The sequence below is a fragment of the Macrobrachium rosenbergii genome, chromosome 57, assembly GCF_040412425.1.
Source record: "Macrobrachium rosenbergii isolate ZJJX-2024 chromosome 57, ASM4041242v1, whole genome shotgun sequence".
NCBI lineage: Eukaryota > Metazoa > Arthropoda > Malacostraca > Decapoda > Palaemonidae > Macrobrachium > Macrobrachium rosenbergii.
The window spans coordinates 864120-884225 of NC_089797.1; the positions used below are offsets into that span (position 1 = coordinate 864120).

Consider the following 20106-nt stretch of genomic DNA (forward strand, 5'->3'; position numbering starts at 1 on the left):
AGAAATCTTTGCTGTGGATCTAAATGTAATTATATAAAAGCACTGCAATTTTGCCTTTTCCTTGATGCCTAACTTCTATGAACTTGATTGTAAACTTCACATCATTTTAAATATATTTTAGGGAATTTACACTGTTTCCATCAAGTAATTGAACTAGGTAATTTTCAGTGTATTAGCCTTTGAAGAGCTAACATGCCTAGCAAACTTTACTAGACACAAAAAACTTCACGGGAGCTACAAATAAGTCTTGATGTCATGCTGTAACCTTAGGAACACTTGAAATAAGTCAGTGTTTCATATCCTTTCTATGTCGGCTGTAGAGACAGTTTTATATTGCACCATTTGGATGACCAAAGTATTATTATGTACCCTGCAAAGTGCTAAAGTTTTTTACATCATGCTATTGTAGTTACAATTGATTTTATTCCTTTTCCAGAAAGGAATGCTAATCCCCATCCATTCAGCTTTCCCAAAGCTTTTCAATATTTATTTTCCTTGTCTCAGGTTGTGGGAAGGTATTAGTTAACCAAAAACAGAAACTGGTTGTTTCATTTTGTTGGACAGCTAACATTTTGCATTAACCTCAGGTATCCTCTAGGCATCTAGAAAAGGTATGAATGTACAGTCGTCCATAATTAGTTGGGAAATTTATTGCAGAGTTTTTGGCTGAAATTTGGTTGGCATAGAGGGGCATGGGTTAGTTTAGTGATAGCTTTTTGTGGATGAGAAATACCGCTTGGCAGAAATCTGATACAGAGGGGGGATGGGTTAGTTTGATTGGAACCTTTCATAGGGTGCCAGCCTAGGATATAATGAACATTGGTGTGCCTCTGTTGTAGCGTCTGCCCATGGGATATGTTTATTTTGGCTCAATGAAACTACCGACCTTTTTCGTAACGGAGCTGGCGTTCATTGTGGGCCTAGTTGAGTTTGTGTTGGAACTCTTGTCAAATCTCTGCATAAGGTTAGGAGAAGCTAGACTTCACTAGGGTCTTAATGAGGCATTTAACTTCTTTGACAAAACCAAATTTAACCAACACCCGTGCTACTTGGTCAGCTTTTCAGAATTTAGCCGGAATAATTATAATTCATTTTACCCCTATGTATACACCAATCTACTTGCATGTTTGCATTTGTTACTGTAGAAGTTATCCAAACAACCAGTTTCTGTTTTTATTACTTTCCCCCAAAAGGACTTTTTGCTACCAATGTCTCTTGGTGACCATCTTCACCCTTGCATCAGCAGGAAAATGGCAGATAAGAAGTATTGAAAAAAGCTTTGGTGGAGAAGCCGAATAGGTGTGGATTAGCAGTCCATTTTAATGTTTGCTTGAAAAAAAGTCACTGCTGGCATCATTTCATAAATTTTATAAACAGTGTTACGATATGGAAGTAGTGCTCCATTATAATGTTAGTTACCTGACATGTTTAATTGGATAGCAATTATGTAAGTTGGGACAGACAGGCAGTCCCGATTATCGGCAGGGTTCCGTTTCCGAGGGTGTGGTGATAACCGAAAATCGCCGCTAACCAAAAATCGCCGATTTCGGCGATTTTCGGGGGTTGTCAGCGCCAAAAAGCACCGATTTTCGTTTATCGACGCCTCTGTTAGGTATGTATTGGCGCCAATACCCAATTATCGGCACCGATAAGCGGAAATCTGCAATTTTCAGCCCCGAAAATTGCCAATTTTCGTCGCTAGACAAGCGCCATAAAACTGGATCGCTGTTAACCGAGCCCGCCGTTAACCGGGGACTGCCTGTATAAGTTAGATTATCCCACCCTTGTTGCAGAGCAAGCTCTCTTTATTGGTATAATAAACTGTACAGGTATCTTGTTCAGGACACATTGAATTGTATGAATCCCAACTCTGGTTTTTTTTTGAGAGTTTAATCCCGAGTACAGTTTTTTGCATCCTTTCTTTACATTTTGTAGAATTTGACGAGCAGAAGTATTCACCAGTACTTGCTTATTTTTACCAGTATGCAGTCTCTCTTTGATGGATGCATATCTGATTTATTTTAGCATGGAGAACTTTCAGATATTTGACTTATGTAATGGTTAGTGATAGACAGTACTTGCCTGAATTGAGATGTTGTATATATATTGACTAGCCTTATTTTTTTGATATTTTTGAAATATTGTACTTTTGATGTTTGTTTTGTTTCCTGTATTATGGTCATTTGGTAGATGGTTGCCAAATATAAATAAGTTGAGAAATGAGATGTACAAAGACCAAATAAAACTGAATCACCTCGTGAATAATCCTTTGGTGATTTGCATTAGCTGATAGTCTCAATTAGATAAGTTCAGTACAGTACTCTTGAATGCAGTAGTATTTGTAGAGTTTCTCACTTTGCTAAGTGGAAAAGGTGTTTAATTAAAGTGTTGTGTCTTATTTTTTTTAACATTCACTTATTTTTGGGGTTAAGAGGACATCTGAAAATGTTACCATTCACTGTACTTGTTTGGTTTGGTGTAATGTACTGTTTATTCTTTTGCAATTGGACTCAGTCTAGAAAGAGGTAAAGCATGGGAAGGAGAGAGCATTAAAGATTGGAATATATACGGTGGGACATTCTCATTATGTCTACCCTCTCAAGAATGTTGGTATGACGCTGGACTATCCAGAATCGGTGGTGTCAAGGGCATGTGATAGTTGAAGAGCTATTGTGGAATGAGGTGATTATTGTCATTAACATGTGATGCTTTCTTTTATTAGGGTGGAGGTCTTCATCAAACGGTAGTGAGCGCTTCTCAGCAAACTATACCACATCATCCTGTGCAGCACCAACAGTCATTTCCTATACTTTCACCCACTGGTATATTTCGTTTTAGTCTGTTCTTTTTAGCTCTCAAAAGATGTGAGGTATCCTCTTTTACAGTTTATCACATATTGACTGAAATCTGTGACAGTAGAATGGTTTTTAGCCTTTACATTGTTTCTCTATAGTTACTTGTTGCACAAAGTATAGAGGGTGCATGCTTTTTAGAACTCCTTCTGGTTTTTCTGTAATAATTCTAGATTTTGACATTTTATAGGCAGTACATCAAGTCATATTTCGCAAGGTCTTCAGTCCCCAACACCATCTACTCCAAGTTCACAACAGTTCTTTACTGACAGCGTGTCAAGTAAGTATGTTTATTTTGTCAGGTCCTGTTGGTTTTGTTAAGTTCCTTTAAGTTGCAAGGCTTTAGATTAGATTAGTTTCAATTCAGATGTATAAGTCATGTTTTTGAAATGCTCTGGGAAATCATATCAACCGAGCTGTAGAAACTGGCCTTGCTGCAATTTTATTTTTGTGACCTTTGCATTTGAACGGCTCCATGTCCTCCAGTCATATATGTCGTTACATTGTGGTCTCAAGTGTCTCCAGACTCAGGCTTGTCTGAGTGAAAGACGTATTTTGGTAGTTGAAATGATGTATAGACTCATACTCACACTATATAAAGAAAAAGTAATGGACTCAAGGTGAATAAAAACACAACAGTCATCTTAGCAGCGAAACATCACTAGTGCTAGAGAGGTATTACCCATAAGTGAGAAAGTAAATATAAAATAGAAATAAAATTACTAAAGATACAAGGAGAAATAGTAAAGGCAGTAAGCTTACCCTTCTGTCAAAAAGAGAAAAATACTTGGAGCTATTGCTTGGGGGAAAATGATTCATTTAGACTATGGTCTGTTTTGGTGGACAGTGTGATGAAGCCTTTTGTTAAAGTAATAATAATTATTATGCATACTCGTGTAATTGCTTCAACATTTCATTAGAGTCACTTGCTTCTGGGACAAGAGATTTAAAGTTTCACTGGAGAATGTACATTCAGTGGCGTGGCAGAGACTTTGATAGTAATTCCTTTCTGCAACTTTTGTTTTAATGGATGAGTGAAATTTTCCTTGATGTGGTAATGTTACAAGCACTCTCGCTCTCTCTCTCTCTCTCTCTCTCTCTCTCTCTCTCTCTCTCTCTCTCTCTCTCTCTCTCTCTCTCTCTCTCTCAGGTCTCATAATAACATTTTCGTAGGCTTGAGGAAAAGTTTTTTTGTTAAGTGCCTTATTTGAATACATGTAGAATCTACTGGTCAATTTTGTCTCTCTCTCTCTCTCTCTCTCTCTCTCTCTCTCTCTCTCTCTCTCTCTCTCTCTCTCTCTCTCTCTCTCTCTCTCTCTCTCTCTCTCTCTGTGAAAGAAACAATAGATATTTTAGTCAACTTTTGATGAAATTTTTTGACAGGCAACATGAGTCAGTTATCACCACACATGCAACAGACCCAACAGCCTCCGCAAACTTCCCCACAACCGGCTCCGCCACAGCACCAGACGTTGCAGCCGCAGGCGCCACAGCAACAGACTCAGCCTCAGCCGCAGCAACAGCAGTCACAGCCTCAACAGCCGCAGCAACAGAACGGCTTCACGGTCATGACGACCGTGGGAGGCACTCCAACTCCGGGGGTCCAGGCAGGACAGGCCGCCAGTCAGTACGTCACCGCCTCGCCTCCGCAGGTTCCCCAACACTCCGTCACTTCCCATTCCATGTCTTCTCAGGCAAACTGGAGTGGACAGAATACCTTATCATATACTCCAAACATGATGAACGACCGTCAGAACCATGCATATTGTGAGTAGACTTGTCCTTCGTGTTTTTTATTTACGGACACCACCCTACTTGCAAACGAGCTACGTTCTGGATGGCTGTTGGCACTTTGAATTGTTTGGAAGTTGGTTGCTGTACCCTGTGTGTCTGTTTAAGTACAGTATGATATAAAGTCAGTAGAGTACTGTACATTTTTTCATCCTAAAACACAACGCACTGTACTTACGGTACTGCATGTACAGAATGGGGGTGCAAAACAAAATCTGAACTTACGGGTGGGAAAGGGAGCTGCTCTGAACAAAATTTTAATTTGTGATCCCATTTGTTTGTAAGTTGAATGTTCTTAAGTAGGGTGGATTCTGTATAGTGTATTATTCAGATAATGCAGCCTAGTCTTGAGTGCTCAGTATGAATACTGGAAGTAAGGACAATATCCAGTTATCCCTAGAGGGGTAAAGGAAGTATAGATTCATTAAAAATGATGAATGCTCAAATTTGAATATTTTATCATCAGGGGATCAGCAACAGATGATGCAGGATGTCCACATGGCACCTTTGTCTACGCAACCCGGGCCTGAATTTTGGTGTTCAATAGCTTATTTTGAGCTAGACACTCAAGTAAGTATTAATTCAGCACTCGATGTTATATCATGTCAAGTTTTTATTCAGATTTAGATACTAGCTTTAGAAATAGGCCCCATGAGCTTTCAGCCAAACCCTTCATTTTAGTTGACTAACTGGAGGTGCTGGCGGTAGCACGATCCTTCCCTGCAAATCGTGATTAGGGCTAATGTAAATGGTAGGTCTGTTAGTAAAACAGATTTGCTCTTTTATGAAAATGATTGGTTTGTTTACAAGACACAAAAGATTAAATGTTTTTTATATAAAGGATATTTTTTTGAAACATTTATTTTAAATTCTGTTGTCATTTCAGGTGGGTGAAACTTTCAAGGTTCCTTCTAGTTGTCCAGCTGTCACAGTTGATGGTTATGTGGACCCATCTGGTGGAAATCGGTTTTGCTTGGGCGCTCTAAGCAACGTTCACAGGACAGAGCAGAGTGATCGAGCAAGGTAGTATGAGTACTGTGTTCTCTGTAGTAGGTCTGCTAGAAAACAAGAGGAAAGTAAACTTTATTATCATTATTATTCAGAAGATGAACCCTATTCATATGGAACAAGCCCACAGGGGCTACAGACTTGAAATTCAAGCTTACAAAGAATATGGTGCTCATTAGGAATTAAGATAAGATAAATGGAAATACAGAAAGAAGAGATCTCAAGTTTATAAAATTAATATAGATAAAAATCTATTAAAATGCAGCAAGAATATCATTAGGGTAGTGATGCATCTTCGCTTGAACTTTTGAAGTTCTATTACACGACACCCTCAGGGAGACTTATACTGTATGTGCAATGAGTAAAGCATGTTCATCAACCACGTTTCACCCCTTCCTTGCCAGCTTATATCTATTCTGATATGTTTTCAACCAATTGATGATTGAGTATACTACCAGCAACACTACTGACCATTGAACCCATCAATTTACTCTTCCTTTTATGCTGTACTGCCGCATAATTTTACAAACATTTCCTCGTTGTTTCCTGAAGTGCAGTCAGAATATTCGTCTTTGGAAATCGTGTTCAGTATTTCCAACAAGCAAGCCTCTTTGCAAACACATCCCCAGAATCTCTCCATTCTCATTCTCCTTTACCCTAGAATAATGTACTTGCAACACCAGCAGGCACCAAGATGGACTGCATCTTCTAAAAGGCTCCCATTTCATATTTAAAAACATTTGTTGAACTGGAATATGTATATAACATGTAGTATAGTGATTACATGCAATTTAGTAAATAGAAACTGTTAGTGGATACCTATAAATATTTAAAAAATAAATAGAATTGTTTGTAGATTCTAGTTGATCTATCAGAAATTCTTGTAATTCTAGATTGCTGTATATGTTATTTATGATATACCTTACAAGAGGTACACTATTAAAACCAAGTCTTCCTCTAACCAGACTTCATATAGGCAAAGGGGTTCAGCTGGATTTACGAGGGGAAGGAGACGTCTGGTTGCGATGTCTGAGCGACCACAGCGTCTTCGTTCAGAGTTACTACCTTGATCGCGAAGCCGGTCGCTCACCTGGCGATGCTGTCCACAAGATTTACCCATCTGCATGTATTAAGGTTAGTTTTCGACAACTTGCAAAGCATTCTTTTCTGTGGGTGGAATGAATCTTCATACTCAGCCCTGTTACTTTCAGCTTCTTAAAATCTGGTCAGAACACCCCTTAGGGATGTAGTGTCGTCAGTCCACCTCACGTGGTGCACTGTAGGAATTACTTAAGGCTCTTGCAGCATCCCCTTGGCTGCAAGCTGCAACCCCTTTCATTCCCTTTACTGTACATACATTCGTATTCCCTTTCTTCCATCGTACTTACCGCCCTCTGCTAACAATTGTTTCACAGTGCAACTGTGAGGTTTCCCTCCTGTTACACCTTCAAAACCTTTTTTACTCTCAATTTCCCTTTAAGCTCTGAATGACCTCATAGGTCCCAGTGCTTGGTCTTTGGCCAGAATTTTTTTTATTCCATTCCATTCCATACAAGTTAAGGTCCATTTGAGTCACTTTAATTTTATATAGCATTAAGGAAGTAAAATATTGATATGACAGAAGTGAAATATCGTTAAGGTATCTTTTTGTTGCTAGTCAGGTGGAAGTAATTTCCATAAGAATTTGGATAATTTTCTCCACAATTTAATTAATGAATGATTTATTGGGTCTGGGTAAATGCTGTCACCTATTGAAGAAACGTATGTTTCAGTCTGTGTGGTATATGTTACAAGTGCTCTTCTGGTGTAGCATATAGTATGGTTAGATTGTCACCAAATCACTGCTGGCACTGATAGTTACCGTAGTTTCTCGAGTAGCAGTCGAGAGGTTTGAATTTGAAAACTCATTTATCACCTGAATTTACAGTTATCATTTTTCTGACTTTTTTCATGTTTATTGTGTAGTTGGGGATTACAGAATTTCCAATCAGAAAAACATTGCTATGCAATTGTGTTTTGTTAGCAATATTACTCTTAACTTGAGGAGGAAAGGAATTATAAGAGAATAATACATTTTTGAAACCTATGAATTTGTTTGATCTTAGTTTGTTGTTTGAAAATTATTGAGATATTATGTAAAGATAGTTTCCTATATGAATTTTAATGGTGAAAATATAAAAGAAGGAATTAACGGAATGTGTTCAATTTTTGGTTAGAGGTTTGCAGATTGTGTTTTTAACCTCATGGCAATATTCAGGACAGAACAAAAGTTAGTGCATTTGTATGTCAGTGGCCTCCGAAAAGAAGAAACACCTTACTTACAAATGTAAATGACCTTGCCTTACCATTTTCAGGTCTTCGATCTTCGACAGTGTCATCACCAGATGCAGACGCAAGCGGCCACGGCACAGGCGGCAGCTGCTGCACAAGCTGCCGCAGTTGCTGGTCAAATTCAGGGTCCGGCAGCTGTTGGGGGAATATCTGCTGGTTAGTTGTACTTGGGTTTTAATAATGTGCTTTTGCTAGCATCAAATAAAGATTTTTTTTCTTAACAAACTCATGTTTGTAAGTCCATAGCAAGAAATGCTGTGGGGGGGTTAGGGCTGTCAGTGCACCTCAAGTGGTGCAATGTAAGCATTGCATAAGGTTCTTTGCATCTTCCCTTTGACACCTAGCTGCAACCCCTTTCATTCCATTTACTGTATCCATTCATATTCTTTCTTCCGTCTTACTTTCCACCCTCTCCTAACTATTGTTTCATAGTTTAACTGCAAGGTTTTCCTCCTCTAACACCTTTCAAACCTTTTTACTGTCAATTTCTATTTCAGCGCAGAATGACTTCATAGGTGCCAGTGCTTGGCCTTTGGCCTAAACGCTATATTGTGTCTGTCAAGATTTGGATTTCCCACCGTGATTCCTGTAGCCTCTGATTCTGGAGGAAGGTCTTATGTTTCTTTTTGGGACTGAGATTTTTGTTTCTACTATGTTTTCTCTCGCTGCTAGGTCAGAAAATTTACGTCCTGTAGCAAAGGGATTTTTTTATATGTGGTACCATCTTTACGAGTCATCCAAAGTGATTGCCTTTCACTTTTATTCGCTTTCTTCCGTCTTACTTTACACCCTCGCCTAACAATCGTTTCATAGTGCAACTGTGAGGTTTTCCTCCTGTTACGCTTTTCAAAGGTTACTTTTGGACCTACTGTATAAGTACTTGACTGTTACCATATGTGAAATTAACTGTTACCATATGTGACTATGAATTTGATATCAAAAGACTTGCATCAAGAGTTGCACTTCGCCACTTTCTTAGCGTTTCAGGGCCTCTTTTTACCCGTTACCTGATCCTTGGAAGGCACTGTGAAAGACTAAAAGCCTTTTTACATGAAGTGCCACCTCTCGCCTTTCACAAAGACATGGAAGCAAAACGAGAGGAATAAGATTTGGCTTGTCGCCCTGACTGGCGAGGTGCCGCTAACACAAAATTTTGCGTTGTATCTTTGAAACCCAATTTCTGTTTCTTTGGACTTGTATAAAATCTTAATTTATAAAGAAGGTTAATGGATGTTATTGTATGATTAAATTTTTTTGAGTAATTATGGTAAGGTCAACCCTCATAATCCTGTATTCATGTTTAGTACATTTCTCATCGTAGTAGTTGATGCTCTTCTCCCTTCTATAGTAATGAGACATTTTTGATTGATTGATTGACTTATGGTGACTAAAACTGGTGTCAGAATGAGACATTTAAGAACTGTCAAGAACTATCAAGGTATTTGAGAGAATTTCTCTCTCTATTAAATGCATTCGTTTGGCATTCGAATTGTAAGGGTAATCTTTTAACCCCCTCGTATTTGTTGCATATTGCAGCAACATGTTATATTCCTCCTTCAAAAAATAAGTGAGAAGGCCTCTGTTTAGTTTAATTTTGATGGTACATATTCTTTCACCACATGGCATATGAATATTAGGGTAAAACTGTTAGAAAGGGGTGGACCACTTAGTGTATTGATTTTAGCACATTCATTACAGTGACGTATAGATTCCTAGTTACATGAATTGTCAGAACATTAACCCCCAGTTAATAGGTGAACAAGTTAGTGATATGTATTGAATGAGCGCTACCTCTTGGTCTTGACGTTGCCAAAATTGATGCTGCAACAAATCTTGCATTGAAATTGGTAACACTGTACTGTACTAATGTTGGAATTAGTTCAGTTGCTTCGGTTATTACGAGTGACTCCATCTTCACATTTAAGGTTTCAGATTTGATTGTTTTATTGATGGGCCCTTTCATTTTTTCTTCCGTAGGGGGGTTAATGCCGTCAGTGCACCTCATGTGGTGCACTGTAGGCCTTGCTTAAGGGTCTTTGCAGTGTCCATTCAGCCCCTTGGTTCAACCCTTTTCATTCCTTTTACTGTACCTCTGCTCATATTCTCTTTCTTCCATATGACTTTCCACCCTCTCTAACAATTGTTTCATAGTCCACCTGCAAGGTTTTCCTCCTGTTACGCCTTTCCAATCCTCTGACTGTCAATTTCCCTTTCAGCGTTGACGACCTCTTAGGTCCCAGCACTCGGCCTTTGGCTGAAAGTCCATATTCTATTCTGTCCAATATCTTTCAGGTAACCTGTCTGCCGCAGCTGGAATTGGAGTGGATGACCTGAGAAGACTGTGCATTTTGCGCCTGAGTTTTGTCAAGGGCTGGGGTCCAGACTACCCACGACAATCTATCAAGGAGACGCCGTGCTGGATTGAGGTCCATCTGCATCGAGCGCTTCAGCTCCTCGACGAAGTTCTACATACGATCCCCCTCGACGGCCCCCGGCCACTAGAATGAGGCTTTGTGTTATTGCTCATGAAGGGTCCTCTAACCCTACTTGCTTGGGACGGAATATGCACTCTAGGGTTCTGTTGATCCGTAAATGCTCCATGATGTTTTTGTCCCAAAAGGCAGACATATGCACACCAATCTCATACGTATAAGCACACTTTAGGGGAACTAAACATATGTAAAATTGAGACATTCTTTCGCTACAAAACACATTGCCCAAGGTAAGGTTTGAGGTGAGCATGAGAAGAGAGTGTGTGTTGTTTCATCTGTGATTATATATATCAATTCTTGAGGAAAAACTTGATGAATTGCGCGGTAGTGAGGTCCTGAAATTTTCAGACCTTCGTGATTGGCGTCACAAAACCTGTGTTTTGACGAATGAATTTTCACATGAGATCAGTCCATGTTGAATCAAAGGTATTTTGAATATTGAATTATTGTTTTTCGTATGCCTACTGATACCAGGTTAAGGAAGTTCAAAACAAATTTGTTGTATTGCGTATAAGACAAGTGCTGAAACTGGTGCCCCGAGTGTCAGTTTTTCATAAAATTTATTTGCTCTCTATTTCTTGGTAAGATTTCATTTTTGTACGATTCAGAAAGACAGTTTGCTGAAGTAAAAACGGAAGGAGTGCGCACGTCACTCGAAATTCATCATGTATGCGAGAAGGAGCTGTGAATTTGTTGCAACTGAGGAAACTCCATCCCCATAGTACCCATAGTTACCATAACCTTTAGTTAATCATTTCTATGTTATTGTAATACAGTATACAGCAATGCATTGAACATTGGAGAGGGATATTTTCTAGATATTTTATACATAAATGATTGTTTTGGGTTGAATGAATTTGAAACATGCTGGTAAGGTTGCCCCTAAATACAGCTGGTTTGCCAGACCGAAAGGAGTTTTCTGTTGTCAGAATCTGTTGAAGTGCTGTGAAGGAAATTGCATGTGTTCATTTGTGGTTGCTGTTATTTTTTCGCGGGAAGACACTTTGGAATTTTTAGCCATGTGATAAATCGCTTCAATGAGAAGTATACTTCAATCTCTTCATTGCTTGTAACATAGGCTTGATCAACTCATGTTTTGTGTATTTTTAGTCTAATTTACAAACTCAGTTTTTGGTAAAATTGATTTTTATTCCTGAGTCCTAATTCTTATTGAGATACCCTGCTTATGTAAAACTTTCTTTCACTCATATTGCAGTTTTAGTTTGTGTCTTCTGCATAAGCAGATTCATTTTTGGGACTTCCTTAGCTAGAAAGCATTTCGTGAGTGAAAAATGTGTTCGCTTAGATAGATTTCTTTTGCCGAAACAGCTTTTTTTTTTTTTTCTAAATTACAACATGCTCAAATTGGTCACAAGTATATCAGTGCAAGTTGAAGGCCATTAATGCTTTAAAAAATATGAAATTGCAACAGTTGATCTGTTCCTCTTACCTCTGCTTATTTTCTCATAGATTTTTATGGAAAAGTCTCGTCACGGGACGACACATGAAGAATTGCAGTAGTAGTTGTTTGTTAGCTAAAAATAGTAGTCGCTGTTGACATATTTTGACCCTGTTGCTTTCACCAGAGAGGATACTTGTTTGACCCAGTGATGCTGATCATGTCCCTCGTCTGTCAAATCTGAAACCGAATGAACCGATGCTGCTTATTAAAAACTTTGGTTTTTGTCCTCAAGTTGTTGAATATTCAACTTGACTTGTGATTTTAAAAAATTTACAGTTCCTGTGGTGGTGTACAGTATTAATAAGTCTTGGAAAATAATTGTACCTGGGAATTTAATCTGCAATTCTGTAATCGAGACGACTGTAAATCAAACTTGTTGAGTTAGTTTGGTGTCTTAGATCTTCCGGGAAAAATCACAGCAACCACGAATACATCCTTTTCTAATATTTTTGAATTATTGCTAAAATATAAAAAAAAAAGTATTGACCGTCCTCAAAGCAATAATAATTCAGTTTATTGCTTTTCTTTTAATATCGTGCACTCTTGAAGTCTCTCTGCGACGCGAGACACCTTGATCATACCCGAGCAGAGAAACAAAGACTGTTGTGGAGTAACGGAGTCTCACTGTGGCATGTAGGGGGCGCAAAGCTGCGGATCTCGACAGGTTTGGAAATGTTGATCTGTGAGGTGAGAAGGATTGATGCTATATAGGGCTCAAACATGGCTTTATTATTATTATTATTATTATTATTATTATTATTTTATTTTTTTCCCTTTATATCAGATTCAGGACACTGCAGTTGGTATTTATTGAATTTTTGTAATGTATTATGACCATTTAATCTCCTGTCTCTGTGACACAGTGTGCTGGGAAGGATGAGGACTTTCTGGTTTGGTTTCAATGATGTCATTTTAAAACAATGAAGATTCAAGTTTTGATTTTTTTTTACAAGTACTGATGAGATAGTTTCTTACAATGGTAAGTAAGCCTGTATTTTAATAATAGGTGTCAAAGAATACATCACAGATATTTTTTGCTTTTGGGAGATTTCATATATAAATATGTACATATATACAGTATGGTATGATTTTCCAATCACTGTACATTTTTGTCCATAGGTATTATTTGAGATAAATTTTTAGGAATTGAAAAAAAAAAGAAATTTATTGGTAGAATTCCATTTCACTCTTTTAGACAAAATTGTGGAGGTTGGGCTTAATTTACATTCCATTGTATTTCCTCTTAGGTGTAAATGTATTTACAGCCCAATTTCGCTTCCTAAAATATATAACGAGATTGTCATTTTGTACCTGTCAGAATCTACATAGAAATTTTATTTTGATGGTCAGGTAAGTATCGTGGCCGCATTCGAAATAAGTAAGGGTGTGTAACCGTTTAAATTTTTTCACTATGTCATCGGAGACACTAAAGTGATTAATAATGTTTTTACCTCATTTTCAAGAGGCTGTTTATCATTATGTACAGTTCAGTCAATTTTGGAATGCATGTCACTTTTGATGAATGAGCAAATTTTTGTAGTGCATGAATGCTATTTTCCTTTATGTGGAAATGTTACGAGCATCTTTTAACTCTCTCTCTCTCTCTCTCTCTCTCTCTCTCTCTCTCTCTCTCTCTCTCTCTCTCTCTCTCTCTCTCTCTGAGCAAACTTTTAATTGCATGAATGCTGTTTTCCTTTATGGGGAAATGTTACGAGCATCTTTTATCTCTCTCTCTCTCTCTCTCTCTCTCTCTCTCTCTCTCTCTCTCTCTCTCTCTCTCTCTCTCTCTCTCTCTCTCTCTCTCTCTCTCTCTCTCTCTCTCTCTCAATGGAAGAAGCAGTTATCAGTTTTTTTTGCTGATGCCTCTTCCATTTTTGCATCTATGTTTGGATGACGTAGATGCATATTTCAAAATGAAGGAATTTGAAAATGTTAGACTTTTCTCATTTCTCTAACGTTGTAGAGCTTGACTAAATTACTGATTTTTTCAGAAAGCCTGTCGTTAGGTTTGCAAATTCAAGGAATTGTTAATCTCATAACAAGTAGTGACTGAAGACCATAATGTGGCCAGCCTCAATAAGGCTGTGATTATCAGATTATCAGTGGAACTTTTGAAACATTTCTACAAGTTGATTTCCATGTTAATTCGTTCGGAGGTTAATGAATTCGGTTTCTGTTTTGTTGATTTGTATTTTTTTTCGTCATGTTTGAATTCACTGAGAAGCTGCTTTCAGTGTGTGAATGTGGAGACGAAGGCTGAGTGTAGTCACGCCTTGAGCAGAGGTATGGATAGTCCCAGTATTATACTTGCGTTTGAGGTCATATTTATGAATTGTAAAGCAGATTGCTTTTGTTTTTTATCTACTTAATTGTTATTATGGATGTTATTGTGCCATAAGTTATATTTTCTTACTTGATACTGGATTAGTAGTTTTGGTGTTTTATTTAGAATTGGCAGAGGATGTGCCATGGTTTTAAAATGCATCCTTAAGAAGGATTAGTTAACCCAAAGTGAACAGACGCACACATTTTAAGGTTATTTATTGAAGAAACTTTGCTCATCTGATAACTTCTGCCCTCGCTGAACTTAAGTAGAAATATTCCTGCCACTCGTCAATGAGTGGAGAGGATTTTAAGCTTCTTTATGGTTTGACTCAATTCCAAACTTTGAAGTCCTTGAAGGTAACAGAAGAGGTTCTGTTAAATCGTGATTGTGGCTGTCATTTGTTTATGTGGATTGCGAGCAAAGGATTTTGTTCGTTTCTGGCTGCAATGACCATTTCAGCAACATCTGGGTGTCTCAAGGCAAGTGTTGATCCGTCTGTCCTTATTACACTTATACTTACAAGGAGTAATGTCATTTTTGGGGGGGGAATGTTTAACTAAAGTTTAATTCCAGAAGGAGGAATGCTTTTAAACTGAGTGTGACCATTGGGAGGCGTTTGTGATAAAGTATTGAAAACTTTTAATGCAGTGGGTACAATATATTTTCCGATATTCAGAATGTGTAAAGGCCAGGTTGAATATCCCTTCACTATTGCTATTCATGCCATGATGATGGACAGGTAGTTGTTTTGGAGATATTTTGAATGAAAGAAAACGAATATCCTAGTTCTAAGTGGAGTACGTCTATTAGATTTATGGTCCTTTGAAACAAATCGCTTAGTGTCACAAAGCTCTCTCAGGCTGTTGTGATAGAAATTTGTTTACTTGCTATGAAATAAATGTTCTACTACTCTGTTGATTTCAATTTGGAATTGGGTCTCATAAGGAAGGAAGTAACATTACAGCAGTAATGATAGAGTATAACATCGTAAAATAGTGTTTCATGTTATCAATGCTTTTGTACTGTTTGGTTAAGTGTCTCTTAGATAATCTGGAACTTAGGTAGGCTAGTATGAACCCGATTGTTTATTTATTTTTATTTTACACCTGCGTATTTTGCAACCGTTGGTGTTATTTTCCAAAGTTTTCTAGGAAATGGCGTAAGCAAATCCCTCCTGAGTCAAATTTGGTTGAATTGTTTATTATGCCACAGAAATTATCGTGCTGGAAATTAGACAGATAAGATTTGTTCAGTACCTCATCATTGTACAGTAGTTATATTATTGGTGTCACAATTGTGCCTGGTTGACCCACATCTTGAGTATTTTTCGGAGGAAACGGATCTGGGATGGTGTTTGAATTTTGCACGGGTGAATTTGCTAAGCCATCTTTGTGTGCATTCTCATGGACGCGGTGGTATACGTAACCTACTTTTACACTAAGGAAGATTCAAACTTCGATATTTTCATCACATTCAAAGACAGCAAGGGAAAATTGCAAGTAAGCGATCAGTAATTAATTTGTATCGTAACCATAATCACATCCTTGTAATGGAGGGGAAATATCAGGAAGATTTAAAATGCATGAAAGTGAGGTATGATAAATTGCAAATGCTCACCTTAAAGCACAATACTGAACCAGTCATGGAAATTTTAAATGCATGTTTTAGATAACCTAACCTTTGCTGAAAGTATGGCCTCGGTTAACTCTGCCTCGCCAGGGTCATAATTATTTTTGCGTTTGTTAAACTGACCGGTTTAACAAATGCAAAAATGAAATTAGGAATGCTAGTTTGCCTACCAGTACTGAGTAATATTGATTAGTAAAATAAAAGGTAATTGTATACTAGGTCTAGAGCAGTTAAGTCTTTCTGTATTTCAGACGAAGCTAAGCTAGGTTCCTTAACTGTTTCTAACGCATAGTTAGTGGTGATCTTGACGTCAAAGGTTGGGCATTTATTTATTGACAAATTGTGGTTTAATCTTGGTAAAAAAAATGTTTAGTGCTGTTTTTAACATCTGCAACATTTTGACTTTGCTTTATAATGTATTCTTTTATCAAAACAACAATCAAAATTGAACGAAACTCTGAGTCGTATCTCCTAAGTATCGGTATCATATTCATGATCGCTCACCAGTTGGAGAAGTGCATACCATCACTTTTCTGTGTTGTTTGGCTATATTGGTACTTTGGAGCCATGTAAACTATCCATAAGTTTAATCATATGGTAGTAGTTATGGATAATGTATATGTGAAGTCATAACCTCTGGATAACTGACATTTGTGAATTCCAAGTGCAGAGCTCTGGAATAGAAAAGCAGGAACAATGATGGACCCAAAAGGGTTCTTTCACTTTAATCATTCTTTTGCAGTTACATCACAGTGCTTGTTTTTATGGTCACAGACAGAACGGTTGATAATACCTTGCAATAATTTGAAAAGAAATGTAATTCATTTATAATTAAATTCAGTCATAATATACTCTTCTTATGCGAATACAAATTGTTACAGAAGAGGTCAGAGCCTTGTATTAAATACTCAGTGCGAAATGTGTAAAATACCTTGGCCATGATTAAGAAAAACTTAAACTTCAAAGCAATTTGCTATTCGTGCTTATCTGTTAACAGATTTCTTTAAATGAGAATGTAGAAATCATTGTATAATAATATAAATGAATGTCATCAGCATTGTAAATGTTTTAACAATTGCTTTTCCATTTACAAAGCTAGGATTGAAATCTGTCATCTCCACTCTCTCCATTCCTGTGTTCTTTTATGTTATATTGTAAAAACATTGTTTATTCCAGTAATGATAAAAATATTGATACGATTACAAAGAGATAACAATTTAGTTACCCTGAGAATGTAGTTTAATCTGCGACCACTTTCCTTTTGCCCTTGGAATTGAAAGAAGTAATTTTTTGATTTGTTGGGTTCTTGCCAGTGGTGTGAAAATGTTTAAACTCAGAATTTAGTTCAAGGGATGGATTTGAGGTGCCTTTAGAAGTAAACAAACTTTGGTGATCCTATCCTAAGGATTGCTTCCTTAACGTTCTTCCACTAGAAGCAAAGTTGTTGATATTTTTTCAGTCGATGGAATATAAACTTGGGGGCAAATACTGTATACAAGTAAATATAATGTTTTTCCATAATTTTCCTCAATTACTTGTTCTGTAGAAAGGTTGTTCATTCATTGGCATACTGAACAATCTTGTTTTCCAGGCCAACAACCACATCACTTGTATACACTAAAAATAACAGTGGAGCAAGGACACGACCATGTGGAACTCCAGACACAATAGGTCTTAGTTTGCTTAAGATTCCTTCAACAGCAACTTGCTGTAAAGGTGAATTTGAAACTTTCGAATGATTTACCGCAGTGCTGTCAGCCCTTGGAGAGAGTGGATATGTACTTAAATTTTCTTGGTTACTTAGAAATAAGATTTTATAGTATGAACTTGGAGAATACAGTAGTGATTTTTTGTGAAAAGAAACTTTTACAAACCAGAGGCTGTCTGTATTGAAAATTAAAAGAAATTCACTTTTAAAATATTTATTTGAACCACTGCTCATCACATTTTGTTCTAACTTTTGCACTATATTACAATCATCATCTGTCCACAGTTTGCATTTGACGTCCATGTTAGTGGGTCTGGCTTCAGCTAATTTGCCTTGCAGTCAATCAGGGAATTGTAGGTGGGAGTTGACACCAATTTTCCTTTGCCTTTTTAGACAGGACATGATTCAGCTTAATAATCATATTCCAACTCAGCAATAGTCCGTCAAGTGTTTGAAGCAGGTATCAAATCTGTTTTTCCAGATCTCGAACAAGACATCGATTACAAGTAGCCACGAGGGTTGGACCTCGTGGTTACGGCCTCAGCCTAGATTTTCTTGAGGTGAACTGATTCTAGACTCAGTTTGGTGCTTTTCCGGTTGCCTTTTTGTGTAGATGCTGGGAATAGTTTTTGTACGTTTCTATTTATTTCGTCCCTTAGGTTCTTTTCCTTCGGCAGAGTACTGGAGATGTTGGGTCAGCTATATTTTTAAACAAAACAAAAATTGATGGGAAATTGATTTTTACAAAACTTACTTTGGATAGTAATAGTTATTCTTGTAAACTATAGTAGTTCAGATTTAGAAGAACTGTTAAATGAGCATTTTTTGAATCAGCCAAAGCTGTTTGAATTGAAGATTGGTTGTAATTCTGGCTGAGAGGACAAAACGATATTCATTCTTTTTTTTTTTCCGAGCCACAAAATTCTCTCTCAACGACAAATCGCAGTGAGTTGGTCGTCTCTTTTTGAGTGTTGAGTCTTGAGCTGTATTTTATGAACCCTGTAATAAAAGAAATGGAACACTCTTCATCTTTTCATTAACCTTTTCTCATTGAGCTCCAGAAGAACTTACCTTTCGAGAATGCTTTGGACCGTAGGGGTCTGATACATAAGCAGAATTAATAAAAACTTTGCAATCACGAGGAAGAAAACTAAATAGAAGATTCTACATCAGATTTCAAAATAAACTACTCAAATAAATTTGCTATACCAAGAAGGGGGTTAATACCATCAGTCCACCTCACTTGGTGCACTGTAGGCATTGCTTGAGGTTCTTTGTAGAGCCCCTTCTGCCCCCAGCTGGAACTGTGAGGTTTACCTCCTGTTAAACCTTTAAAACCTTTTCACTCCCGGTTACCCTTTCAGCGCTGAATGACTTCATAGGTCCCAGTACTTGGCCTTTGACTTAAATTTTCATATTACAATAATTCCTACATTTGTGTGTTTTAAAGCATATTAATGACCAATACTTGACTTTGGAGTCGGATAAATGGATTAGCATCTGATTCTGAAATAAAGACATAAGTAGTCTGCCTAATTTATCCCCAACGAAATACCTCTTATGTATGTGTGTGAGCGGGTATGTATGTGTATTAACAGTCAGGAAGGGCTCAGAGTCATTTCAAATAACATCTGACATTTAGCCAAGTGACTCGAGAATATAGACCGATGGTTTATGGTGGGAAGGTGTCCTCTGAAATGGCAACAAAATGACTCATGATGGAGGTGGTATCACGTGATCTGTAGTCAGAGTCATCCCTATAATTCGTTTAAAACGTATCTGGCGAGTTTTATTTCCAAACGTTCTTCCTTATTGTATAGTTTTTTCCTTCAGGCGATGTGTGGTCTCATAAAATGTAGCTCGTTCTTAACAAGGAGCAGAATGGAAATTTAAGGTATATTTTCATTGTGGTTATTGCAATTACATACGTATCTCGTAAAAAGTGACGAGTAGATCGTACACATTTACATAAGGCGTTTGGAAAAAAGAAAACCTATTTCCCTCAAACGTAAGATGATTTTGCGAGACCTTAGAGAGAGAGAGAGAGAGAGAGGTGGTGGGGTGTACTTAAGTTTGTCTATAACACGTCTTCTACAATTTCGTGTGAAGCCTAATTATACATTATATTACTGTATATGCTTGTATCTGTACAGTATAGGCTAAATTTAACAGATTCTCTTGCATATGAATGAATTGAAGTTAAACGAGGATGTAATGATGTTAAACAAGAACAAGGACACACGTTACGAAAATAAGCAAGAAATTCATTAATAGTATTTATCGATTCACAAGCGAAAGGACGTGTCAAGCGAACATATCAGCTAGCCTTTGCGAGAGTGACACGCCATCAAACATTCATAAATGTCAGACGGTAAACAAAGCTCGATCATTATGGAGCAGCGCATTTGCAAAAATGATCGCCTCAGTCATTCGTTAATCATTCATCAGGTGCGTTAGTCATTATGTTCGTTGCCGTAAAACTTGGGAAGTTTTACTTGGGTCTAATT

General features: G+C 37.5%; 1 protein-coding gene across 6 annotated transcripts in view; it reads left to right on the plus strand.

The window, feature by feature from the left end:
• Window positions 1-18622, plus strand: part of Med (Smad/Smad4 homolog Medea) — a 38187-nt gene extending 19565 nt beyond the window's left edge. For all 6 annotated transcript variants that reach the window (XM_067101397.1, XM_067101400.1, XM_067101399.1 and 3 more), the window contains 8 exons: window positions 2723-2822; window positions 3043-3132; window positions 4236-4619; window positions 5110-5213; window positions 5530-5666; window positions 6617-6785; window positions 8006-8138; window positions 10275-18622. In XM_067101397.1, coding sequence (XP_066957498.1) covers window positions 2723-2822; window positions 3043-3132; window positions 4236-4619; window positions 5110-5213; window positions 5530-5666; window positions 6617-6785; window positions 8006-8138; window positions 10275-10489 — 1332 coding nt within the window. In that variant the 3' untranslated portion in view covers window positions 10490-18622. The remainder of the gene's footprint in view (window positions 1-2722; window positions 2823-3042; window positions 3133-4235; window positions 4620-5109; window positions 5214-5529; window positions 5667-6616; window positions 6786-8005; window positions 8139-10274) is intronic.
• Window positions 18623-20106: the final 1484 nt, after the last annotated feature.